Source organism: Pyrus communis, chromosome 9 (assembly GCF_963583255.1).
Source record: "Pyrus communis chromosome 9, drPyrComm1.1, whole genome shotgun sequence".
Lineage (NCBI taxonomy): Eukaryota > Viridiplantae > Streptophyta > Magnoliopsida > Rosales > Rosaceae > Pyrus > Pyrus communis.
In genome coordinates this window covers 1,423,952-1,436,248 of record NC_084811.1, presented here as the reverse complement: position 1 = coordinate 1,436,248, position 12,297 = coordinate 1,423,952, and the positions used below count along the sequence as shown (strand labels likewise).

Genomic DNA, 12,297 nt, shown 5'->3' with positions numbered 1-12,297 from the left:
ATGATGACTAGCTGCCTAGCGCTCAGATGGGGCTAGGCGAATGAAATTCACTTGTTTGAGTAAACTACCGGGCGGTAAAACTGGAAAAGTTGTAAAATTTTCACATCTGTTAACAGTTACTTGAGAAATGACCCACTGCAGGAAACAAAATGTTTACAAAGTATAACCAATTAAAGCCTGATTTGTACAACAATTATCAGAAAATGTCCAAAATAATGTACACCCTATCATCAAAAGAACCAAACCAGCAAAAGAAAGAAAGATATTAGGCCATCTCCGCCATCACCGCCCCGTCATTCTCCTTGCTAACCTCTGCAACTATATTCTAAAAGGCCACCGTCTCCCGGCAATTCCCCTACCTCCAGATTTGCTCTCCCACCCTATCACTACGAGTTTCTCCTCCTGCAACAAACTGAGAACTGAAAAATGGAACACTAGCCACGGTCAATCTGCGCTAAAATCATCGAGATTTAATCCCGAATGAAGTAGTTCAAAAGTATCTATCTGAGTGACACAACCTATCAAGTTGCCCCGGAGGTTGCACTAACCCCACTACCATCCCTCAACCCTTGAAGCACATATGCAGTGTCCTTTGCACGTAGTCAGCTACGATTCTTAACCTTCCTTGACTACTGTCTACTCCCGAACTACCCTGATGTTCCACAGTTCGAGCAACCTTGTTTTTACACTTCTCCCAGTCATCAACGCGCAACCAGCAAGCTCGACCTCCATGGCTTCCTTCCATACCAAGAAAGGACACGTTAGGATTTTCGCCAAATGAATACCTCAACCTCACTGAGACACAGTATGGCAACCATGCAGCTCCACCAGCGGCGTTTATATGAGGTATGTGAGCAGGATCAAGAACAAGTGTCAGTGCAAAATCAACCGAGTTATGAGGCCGATTATAATAAATATTACTTTTGGCAACAGATGAGTTATCTGAGCTCCCATCCATACTCGAGCCAGAGTGGTTTTCAAGGCATAATTCAATACGGGGTTTTTGAGCAGGTGCTACATCTCCCCCTTGTGCCTGGGCTAGTCCTTTTTTCCATACTATTAATTTCAAGAATTCTCTTAGAACTGATATGGGTAAGGTAAGGAGAGTAATGAATGATGCGACACGAGATGCATCATAAGGCTCTGAAGCAACACGCCGACTGAAATAGTCACATATTTCTCCTATTTCGGCTGTAGATAATTCATCATTGGCAGTGTTTATATTTGGCTGTTGCCCTTGCTGCTGCTGATGGAATCGTTTCACGCTCAGTACTTGAAGAAGAAGTTGAACTCTGTGAACACTTACTGCAAATACATAGCCACTGCAGAAACACAAGCAATCAGATCAAAGAACAAGTAGATAAGCCTGGAAGTATTTAGCAAAACCTTGTACGGATAAACATCACCTGAGGACCACTAATGTTAAGGGTGAATATTATCATGTAACATAACTAACTGAAAGTGATCTGGTACAAGTATTGAACATAAAATAGGGAAGTTTTAATAAACATAAATACCACAAACGTGTATCAGTGTGTCCACCTTGTCAGGATGTTTTCTTAGGGCACTTCCCTTTGTTTTAGCGTAACTCCTCAACAACGATAAAAAAGATGGAATCACACCATCAAAAGATTAAGAATAAGAATTCGAAAATAAAGTTTCTGAGATGTGTAAAGATTCGCCTGAAAGCACTTACCCAACAAAGAATCTCAATGCAGGCTGCTCCTGGTCTAAATTTAGAAGTGTGCCTTCATTGTCTTTCAGAATTGACCCCAAAATCTCTTTCAAGAGCCCTGGTAGCTGGGCAAATAGCCATAGAACTCCAAGGTACTTGAGAATACCTCTTAGCACCTTTTTAAGAGCAACAAGAGGAACCCAACCACCTCCATACCCTCCGTCATCTCCAAGACCAATAATGGCTGTATTCAGTTCTCCTCTCACATGAGCAGGGACACCAGGACCTGGGGATCTACGTAAAGCCGGCCCTGCTGAGCTCACAACAGCCAAATTTGAGGATACCGGAGAAGCATTTCCGACACGGTTTAAACCAGCTACTTGCTTGTTGCCTGTCCTGGACATAGCAGCAGAACCAGGGAGGTTAACCCTATTTCCATTTACAGTAGACAGTTGGGAGCCTGAACTGGGGGTTTGATTGATTGAACTTGACAGTCCTGTCTGTTGACCACCGGTGAAATTAGTATCTAAACCATTCAATTCTTGGGCTACATGCTCCATAATAAATGGTCTAAACTGAGGGCAAGGTAGTGACCCACCAATGGAAGGGCCCCCCTTGGGTGGGGTTGCTGGTTGCAACCAAACCTGATCTCCTGCAAAACAGCGCATGTCAACTGCGAAGTGCTTTCGGTATATGATCCGTATCCAATAGGGTCCACGTAGCACAACAGAGACATCAATGGGCAACAGTGAGCTGGGTACAATGCCAGGTCCACCTCGGCCAGCACCAGCTAACCCAGCAGCCCCATGCAGGCTATGATTTGCAAGAGGCCCTGTAGAAGGAGATGAAACTGGGTTCCCCATAGGGCCAGGAGACTGTCCGGCATTTGTGGTTGAACTAGTAGGCATAAGGCCCTGAGATGGTAAGTACCCAGCCTGCTTTGGGATAGAAGAGAGGACTGCTCCTCCAGGGACCCCCGGGATAGGACTAGCTCGTGCAGGTCGTGTTGCAGCTGCAAGAGCATGCAAGGGCCCTGCAGTGAGTCGAATGCAATCCAAAAGTGAAGCAACTTCAGCTCCATTTATGAAATCTTCCAGGAACTGTAAAGAACAGACAAGGTATTGTTATTAATGCAAATATTTTTAATCAGAAAAAAAAATTGGGGAGAAATATAAAGTTATCTCTGTAATACATATATCAAAATTGCTTCGAATGCATGTCAAAAACTATTTTTCAATGATTACATTTTGATGTAATCCTTCGTAAAGCAACTTTGATAGAATTGTGCATGCAGTTTTAATGTACCTTTTTGATGTCATTAAGGCACTTAACAAATCCTAATCCAATATCAAAAGATTTTTCCATGACACCACCAGAAAATAGTTGAAATTATATTTTGAAATTTCCGAAGATTTCTATTAAATTCATTAAAGATGGCATGTTCAGGCACAACCACTGAAGAAAACAAAATCCCAAGGATGCATGCAGGACTCAGTTTCACATAAGGTAAACAATTAAGATTCATAAAACATCACTTCACACCAAATAAGAATGCCATCAATTGAAAATGCTAAAACAAACAAACCAGAAAAAATAAAGCAGATGAATGTACCTTGGTATGGGGCCAAAGTTGGTCGGGGGTTACATGCATAGTACAACCCTCTTTACTTGATTCCCACTCTACAACAAAGCGAGCAAGGACACCTGATCCAAAACTGAACCACAGACTCATAAGTCCAACAGCCTCAATTCTAAATGCCCTTCGCATTTGCTCAGATAGTCTATCAGTTGCCTCAGGAGAAACTTTGACTCCTGGTGCTTTAAAATCAGGGTTTGTACTACTTTCTTCTGGCTTCTCATCTGCTCTTACACCAAGCAATCTCCGCATCCCAAGGGCAAACATTCTTGCATTAGAAAGTCTTTGGATGTCTGCCACTAACTTCTTAATACTATCAGCCTCCACAGACTGATAACTAAGAACAACACCCTCTGGATCATAGCGAATATGAGAGTCAATGTCAGATGTATTGGCAATTCGAACACCAGAACCCCAAGGTGTACTATTGCTTCCTTTCTGAAGTTCCCACAAATCCCTGAAATGCTGGTCATTTATTTTGACATCCCAATAAATGCTTCCAGGTCTGCCAAGTCGCAAGCATAAGTGTTGCCATGCATCACCTCTGGCAAATGGAAGTCGAAACCATATGTTTGATGATGTACTTCTTAGACCCACTTCTTCAACATAAGGGATGTCCAGAGCCGCCATCTGGCTAGTTAATCTGGCATGCTTAATACAAAGAGAACAGTGTCTGATCACATGAAGAAGAGCTGAAACATAAATGCTGGAAGGTGCATTTCCCTTATTTGCTTCAGATATCAGATCCCCGTAACCGTATACTTCAAATTTTGAAATTATATCCCTTGACATAAGCATCTGTGAAGAAGACTGATGAGGACGAGTTACTTCAGAAGTTTTCCTCCTTTTAAAAACTCCTGAATCGGCTTCCACACCCTGAAGTGATGGGATCAAATTCAACATATCTGAAACTGTGCGTTTGCGAGGTTTTATATCATTTTTCGAAACATCATGGTTAGGGCTATGACATACTCCCGAATCTGGGGCCTGGGCTGGCAAAGAAAAAAAAAGTGTAGCAATCTCAGTAGAGTATAAATAGTACTAAAAAAATATGCACAATGCAGGTTTCCCTCATAATATAAATATCACAGAGAAAGTGTCTTACATACGGGAGTGGTTGCACATGAGTTTGATCCGGCAACTCTGGAAGGTCCAGTTAAAGGCCCATTAGGTGTACTTTTGGGCCCGTTGGGTCTCACACTAGGCCCAGAAATTCTGGGACCAGTAGACCGAGGTGGAGATAATAACCGGGATGATTTATTCCCATATATTGCACCCTTTGAAGTTTCATTCATAAATCTCAGCTGATCTTCATCCATTGAAGTACCAGAACCATACTCAACTGACTGTGGAGACCTAAGAGAAGCCAAATCCTGATCAGATTTTGACACTGGTATTTTCCTCACAGTGGCACTCCTTCCTGGACCAGAAGGTAGATTACCAAGAGAAGCAGAATGTACGGGGCCCTTCAAATTATTTGATGGATATAAGGATCCATTATAGTGGGTGGCCATGCTAGAAAGATTTGAAGAATTATTTAACTGTGATATCTGCATAACTCCTTCCCATTTAGGAGAGGGACGATTCATCGGAGCAGATCCAAAATGAGAACCAGGAACAGAAAAAGGAAGCACAGATAACCCCTTCTCTAGTTCAAACACTTCATCTACAACAGAAGAAAAACTCGAAGGTGGACACCCTGTAATAGGCATAGAACCTTCGTGGCTGATATCCGAAAGAAGACCATTTTCAGAAGACTGATTAGAACCCCTGGAACTGGGCAGAAAGGATTGTAGTTTTCCCAAGTCAAGCAAGCTTAAATTCATATCATCTTCATGCATCTGCATCTGGCTAACATCAATTTTCTTGATCCGCATCACTTGGTTTAAGTCATTTAAAGAATCGGGTTTTCTAGACAGATCTGGCTGAGTTTCAAGCAATTTAAATAGGGGTTTAAAGTCCTTATCAAGTTGCATCAGCAAGAAATAAGAGCTCCCGCAATCAGGAAACCCCATTAGCAACATAGTTGAACCATTCAAAATGTTCTTCGGTATTTTAACTGCAGGAAAACTATGTTCATACACCTGCAAGAACACAGTTCATATACAGTGAATCCGCACGTAACCGTCAACAGTCCAGCAGGCAAGCCCTAGTGATTTTTCTTCTTGAAAATAATGTCAAAAGAAGAAAGAGAATGTTTACCTCAAGCCCTAGAAATCGGCCAGTAGATGCAAATAAGTGCAAAATACTTCTGCTTCTCAAATTTATGAAAACTTCAGCTGCAGTCATACTTCCTTGATTTAAAGCATCTTCACATTCAGACAAAACTCCCGAAGGAGCAAGAATATTACGAGAGGACTGAAGACGAAATCGCCCATTCCTGCAAGTCAAAAATGTTACAGAAGACACCTTTCTAAAGCATCTACTTAAGAATACCAAAGTTGCGTCTGAATGAACCACCAAGAATGTCCTCAGATTCTAAGAATCAGGAAAACTCCTAAAAAGCACATCAAGAACTTGTTCCAAAGTCTAACCAGAAACAATATTGGCTGCACATCTTTCTTAGTTCATCCAATCAGTTTTTTAAGTCCATTGGCAAGTCTTAATTCATATATCCTGTAATAATATACTGATAACCGTATTAGCAAGGATACCTAATGTTTATTCCCAGGGTGAAAAATGACGAGCCATAGGCACGCGCACATAATACTTCCTGCCCTTCATATTCTCCAGCATGGGACTTATCTTCTTTCTGCACACAGAAAATTAGGATATCAAAATGTGAAGAAAATGAACCATGAAAAACACATTCATGAAAATACAGTATTATCCTGACACTACATTTAAGAAGGAAAAAAAAAAAAAGAATAACCAGAATGAAGAACCAGAAACAAGTAACAAGAAAACGTGAAACAACCTTTTTATGGTCAACATCCGCTTCTTCCACATGAGACTGAAGAGAAACATCCCCTGCACCTCGCCAGATTTGAACATTTTTCACCAGCTCTTTCTGAATTTCAAGCAGACGAGTATATCTGTTACAGCAGATGGCTCTCAGAAGCAACTTCTCAACATCAATACAGTTTTGGTCAAGAGAAAATTCTGCCTCCTTTCCAGTTAATGGATCTATAACAAATGTGCTATGAAGACACTTTATCTGCAGATCCGGTCCTGGTTCAATTTTTATAGACGGACATGATGCTGAATCAGAAATACCATTGTTTTTATCAAAATCTAACCAGTATAAAAATTTTAACCCTGGCGTTCGTAGACCAGATGAATCAGTTTCTCCATCTTGATTTAACTGCGCAGAGGCAGATGTCCCTGCATGACTCATGCTCCCATCGGATATGAGCTCAAATCGAATTGCATCTTTCCATCTCCCTTGCCGAAGAGCTTGTACTTGCCTTGTGACAGTGCCCATGATAAGTGCAACACAAAGCTCATGTAGAACTGAGTATAATATCATGAACGGATTTTCTGTAGCAGCCATTCTGCGCTCTAAATCATCCCCAAGAAGATGCCGCCGCGATACTTCAAGCTTTACAGGTCCACTTCTCTCACCAACAAGCAGTTCCAAATGCAGTATCCTCCACATTGACAGGTGCCCTCGGTAGCCTGGAGTCACCAAAACCTTGAATTCTCCATCAACACGAAGCACTGCTGTACCATCGGAGACTTTAACATCAGTAATTTCTTTTGGAAGTGATACTTCCAGTAATTTAGATCGCACAAGTGTGTCCAGCTTTTTCAAAGCCGGCTTCTGCTGTTCCTCATTTAGTGAGCTCTGGATGCCCACGTCTTCTACACATTTCGGCAAACGCTTATATAACCCTGTTAGGAGGATTTCAATTGCAGATGGAACATCATAAACAGGAGCACAAGCTTGCTGCAGCCCATCATGCATGAAAAATAGTGAATCTGCTGCTTGAGTGAAACAGGTATCATGACTTGATAGAGTGGAGGTAAGTTGCTGACAGTATTGTATTAACGGGACCTGCAAATAGAAATGCATGGATATTATTAATACCTGAAAATTTATAGCTTCCGAGTTGAAAAGTGCTTATAGGGATTAAAATAAATTTCATGGAACATGAAGCATCGGGGACACTATAAACTCTGGGCATATCAGCATAAGGCATGGTTCATAGAACTTCACACTAACCAATAAACACATCCATGGCATTGCTTTTGACTTTCAAAATTCAGACACCACTGTGTACCCTACGATAAAACAACTAGTTCCTATCACGAGCTAATAAACTGTCGTATAAGTCACCTTTTAAACCACCTAAAGACATAAAGAAACATGCACCAGCAAATCATCTTCCATATCCCAGAAGGGAGAAAACACAAATAACACCGAAGACCCCATTTTTCCTTTCCTAGCCAAAACAAAACCCTTAATTCCCATTATTCAAACCCAAGAAGTAAAGAGACACAGACATATTTACAAAGTCCTAAATCAAACCCCATAAACCCTCAGCTTTTTCCTAGCCGAAAGTCCCTAAACTGACATTATTTAACACAATTTGAAAGGGAAATTGTAATGTATAATCTCCACTCCATTTGAAAGCCAAATCAAAGCCTGAACCCTCGAGCAGAAAACAATACCAAAAGTACAAGCAAACATCGAATCGGAAAAAAAAGAAAATACAATTTAATCCTACATTCTAATATTCTTTGAAGCACAAATTTTGCTACAACAAACCGAAACCTATTTTCTAGTCCGAAAAGGATAAAGCCTTTAACTTGCATTACAATTTTCTAAGGAACAGAAACGAACCCACCGAAGAAACCGAATTCGTATCCTCCCACCAAAAACAACCGTAAAGTAACATAATTTAACGCATAATTCACAAAATATGACACAAAATGTATAACTTTTACACCCAATTGGCCGCCAAATAAAAACCCAAAATCGATTTCTTGAGTGAGGCAGTAGAATAACGAGACCTGTTGGCACCACTTGGCGAGGACATTGAGCCGGAGCATGCGTTGCTGGGTCTTAGCCAAGTACTTGAGCAGTCCAATTTTCTTATCGGTATCGGACTGGTCCGGCGCCGCCTTCGATTTGTCTGTGAGCTCTTTCAGCGAGAGGAAGGATTCCTCGGCGGCGCGGCTCACCAGGGCGGAGAACTCCACCGTCTGTTGCCCTAGCTCCGACGCCATTCTTGTGGTTCCGGAATTGAGAGAAATCAGATTGGGATTCGAAAGATCCGCAGCTGCTGGGAGAAGATTAGGGCGTTAGGGTTTGTAGAGAGAGAGAGAGAGAGAAGGGAGCTACTGTGCTCTTTCAGCTCTCTCTCCATAGGCGTCGTCGTGTTCGTCAAGGGCTTCTGATTCTTTCGAAAGTTTTCAACTTTTGAGAGTTCTAGAGGGAGAAAGAGAGAGAGAGAGGAGGAGGAAGTGAAATGCATGGGTCAGGGTGGATTAAATTCATTTTGCTTTGTACTGATTGGTTCCAATTTCCAAACTTCTTTGACAGATGTTATTCATACTATATTTTTTTATTATATTTTTATACTATCTAATATGACATTTGATGTAAACAGTTACATCATTTGAATTAATCAGAATTTTAAATTTAGTTCATTATTTAATAAACTAATAATTAAGAAAAACTAGTTAATTAAACGATTATTGTGGTATACGAGAAGTCTTTCTCCTTCATTTCCTTGGATTTTGCAAATTTTTCAAATGATGTGTTTGTCCATATCAGATGACACCTAAGGTAATATAGAAATATGGCATTAAAACATGGTATGAATAACACTACTCAACTTGTTTCTTTTCTCTTTTTTCCTTTTAATTGTTTTTCTTTCATGTCACTTGTTACATTCCCGCAACGTGGCATGTGTTGGGTGGCAAAATAAAAGTTAAATGATTCGCTTTTAAATAAGTATATGTTTGAAGAAAAATTTACGTGGAGTTGTTGCATTCTTGTAACGTGACAATCGCCGAATGACAAAATAGTTTACTTAATTAAAAAAAATTGTATATCTTCAAATTTGGAGAAAAACGTATGTGGCAATGTCAATCTGGCTTCGTTATAATACCTAACAGATGAGATGTGTATAAAAAATAAAATTTATGCGTTCATTTTATCAACATACCATCTTTTAATTACGTTGTTTTTTTACTGAAAATTCACACAGTATGAACAACCTCGCATAATATTTATTTAAGTAAATCCCATATAAAAATTTTATTTTTATTTTCTTTCAATGATATAAAATCTTAACTTTCTTGTTTGTTAATCTTGTACTCCTATTACTTATCCGGAGTTATTTGGTCAAGGTAATGTGTCCACTCGTGCTTCTCATAAATTAGAGTAATTTAAAAATCATTTAATAAAAAAAATATACACATATCCAAAGCAAGTTGAATCTAGAATTTAGTATTTTTCAAAATTGACATGATGCTTTGTATCAAATTTCGGAAAAGTATTTACAAGAAATAATTTAGTGGATGAAAAGCTTTCCGGAATAACGAAGGGTAATGGTTGTTCAAGAACCCAACATGCACGTACGTACTCAAACTTAAGCTGCTGTTGCAGCAAACCTAAGGTCAGTAGCGGAGGGAAGGTGGATGCATTGGATGTATTTGACCCAATAACTTACTTTTCCACCAATTTAATTCAAGACTTCGCCGCTTAAGACTGTTGTCTAGTAGTATTCATCTTCAGTTGTAAGTGAAAGGTCTTAGGTTTGATTATCGCCAAATGCGAATTTGAACCACATAATGTGTAGATTATATCGTTTGTTAAAATAAATATATATATAAAAAATTAAAAAAAAAAAAAAGGACTTCCCCGCAAAAATTTTGAAAGACCTTTGCTTGACAATTTTATACATGTTCCAGGTAGCTAAAGTCGTTGTCTTCCATTAACCAATATGTGTTTAATTTGAGCATTTGATGTTAGTATACAATGAAAATAACATTTGTGAAATCTCTGGTGTATGTTTATTAAGCATAAAAAAAAAACCTAGACTTATTTAGTACCAACAAAATACAAGAAGTTGAACTTAAAAGTAAGCTTATATGCACGCCATGCGGTCCATTACCCTAGTGAATAAGGTGTTAAGTTTCTACTCATGCGTCCTAGGTTTGAAACTCCCTCCCTCTAAATTATTGTCATAGTTTATAACTCTCTCCCTTCTCCTTAAAAAAAAAAAATATATATATATATATATGCATGCATGCAATAAAAAAGGTCTCTAGTGTAATCAGCTTTTTTTTTTTTTTTTCTTCCAATTGCAATCAAATTCTGGCTGCCACTGCCTAAGGTGCTACAATTTGCTTTTTAAGACCATCTTCAACCCTTGCATAAAATCTAAAATTTTTAGCTCAGAAAATTTAGATTTTAACCCAGAAATAGCTTTTCTGCTCTAACATTTCTGGGCTAAAATTTTAGCCCCAGATTATTAAAGAATGAATTTAGACTAATATTTTTTCTTAAAGTAACTTTTTTTAAAATAAAAAATTATGTAAACTATCCTAATTTAATTTTATGAATATTTTAACCTAAAAATATTTAGATTCTGACAAATACTGAAAAATCACTAACCGACACCATGAAACTCGTTAAACACTATGAAAAAATATGAAACAAATGAAATTTTTTTTTAAAATTATTTTAGTCGTTAGATTTAAATTTGGACCGTTAAAAATTTTTTACCGTTAAATTTCATCAAATTAGATCTTAACCGTTGGATTCAATAAATTTATAAATATAAAACTAAATAAAATATACATATATAGTGGGTCAGCCCCACTAATCCTGGGCTAAATTTGTCTTCCATTTGAGTTTTAGGTTTTAGGCCACATTTTAGCCTTGGGTTGGGTTGAGTTTTGAGGGGAATAGAAATGGCAATTTGAGTTTTAACCCAGGGTTGAAGAATGTTTAATGGCTGCTTGAACTGCATACATAATCTACAAAGCAAAGCAATGCATCAACTAAACATACATATTGAAGGGTTTTTCCACGGTACGCGTTCATATAGGTGTACCAAATTTTATAACAAAACGTGTGCAATTTTCGTATAAGGAAAACTCAGTAGAAAACTTGAATAATCAACAAGCACCCAATGATATTTAAGTTCTATAAATTCATTGTCTTTTTTTTTTTTTTTTAATACGATGATATATTTACATTTAGTCTTTAGGGCTCTTATAATGCTACTGATAACGTATAGGGAAATTTTATTTAAACCCATGTAACCTATTTCTACACTCAACTTACTCTTTGCACCTATTTGATTTTTAACTAAACTATTAATATATCTTTAAACCTAATATATCCCCATAAACCCAATTCAATATGTGGATTTATTTTTACAACTATTTGATTTTTAACTCTATATTTACGCTGTCTGGAAATGGACATTGAGAATTGAGGTGTGAATTCAGCCATAGCTAACAACAAGACTGACACTTCTATAGATGTTGACAATATTTTGAAATCTTCTCCAGGCATGATTCTTAGACAAATCCTGCATAGACATCAAACTCTCATAATTGACCCCTTCAATGGCTTCCGTAAAAGCATTCTTCTTAACATCATTATATATTTCCTCTCCTTGCTTGATTCATATCATTATATATTTCCTCTCCTTGCTTGATTTATAGGTGAATATAGGTTATGTATTGTGTCTTGAAACCAAATCGTTTGATTAGGTTCCATGGTAATCCGAAGAGTATATGTTGAATCTGATATTATTCTCACAGGAAGCCCTTGCTCAATGTCTCATGGTACTCCCGAAAGGATTTGTTTACCCTGTGCAATTCATAAAGGTAAGAAATGTTATACGTTTTTTGTGACATCCCACATCGCCCAGGGGTGTGATCCTTAAATGTATATTCTCATCCTTACCTAGCACGAGGCCTTTTGGGAGCTCACTGGCTTTGGGTTCCGTAGGAACTCCAAAGTTAAGCGAGAAGGGGGCTAGAGCAATCCCATGATGGGTGACCCACTGGGAAGTTG

At 38.5% G+C, this 12,297-nt stretch overlaps 1 protein-coding gene across 1 annotated transcript; it reads right to left on the bottom strand.

Annotated features, from left to right (window-relative positions):
* Positions 1 to 97: 97 nt before the first annotated feature.
* LOC137744850 (mediator of RNA polymerase II transcription subunit 14-like) lies at positions 98 to 8,735 on the bottom strand. Its single transcript, XM_068484658.1, has 8 exons — positions 8,268 to 8,735; positions 6,229 to 7,308; positions 5,966 to 6,063; positions 5,514 to 5,691; positions 4,417 to 5,395; positions 3,288 to 4,303; positions 1,697 to 2,775; positions 98 to 1,322 (listed from the first exon to the last, which is right to left on the bottom strand). Exons 1-8 carry the CDS (start codon positions 8,481 to 8,483, stop codon positions 563 to 565), a joined length of 5,406 nt encoding a protein of 1,801 aa, XP_068340759.1. The 5' UTR covers positions 8,484 to 8,735; the 3' UTR covers positions 98 to 562.
* Between the last annotated feature and the right edge of the window lie 3,562 nt (positions 8,736 to 12,297).

What these genes read in the sequence shown, in the direction of transcription:
- LOC137744850 (XM_068484658.1), bottom strand. Translation starts at nt 8,483, where the DNA reads ATGGCGTCGGAGCTAGGGCAACAGACGGTGGAGTTCTCCGCCCTGGTG. An exon ending in CGGATGTTGACCATAAAAAG is followed by an intron (nt 6,064 to 6,228) that starts GTTGTTTCACGT and finishes TTCTGTGTGCAG; the next exon opens with AAAGAAGATAAGTCCCATGC. An exon ending in ACCCTGGGAATAAACATTAG is followed by an intron (nt 5,692 to 5,965) that starts GTATCCTTGCTA and finishes TTTGACTTGCAG; the next exon opens with GAATGGGCGATTTCGTCTTC.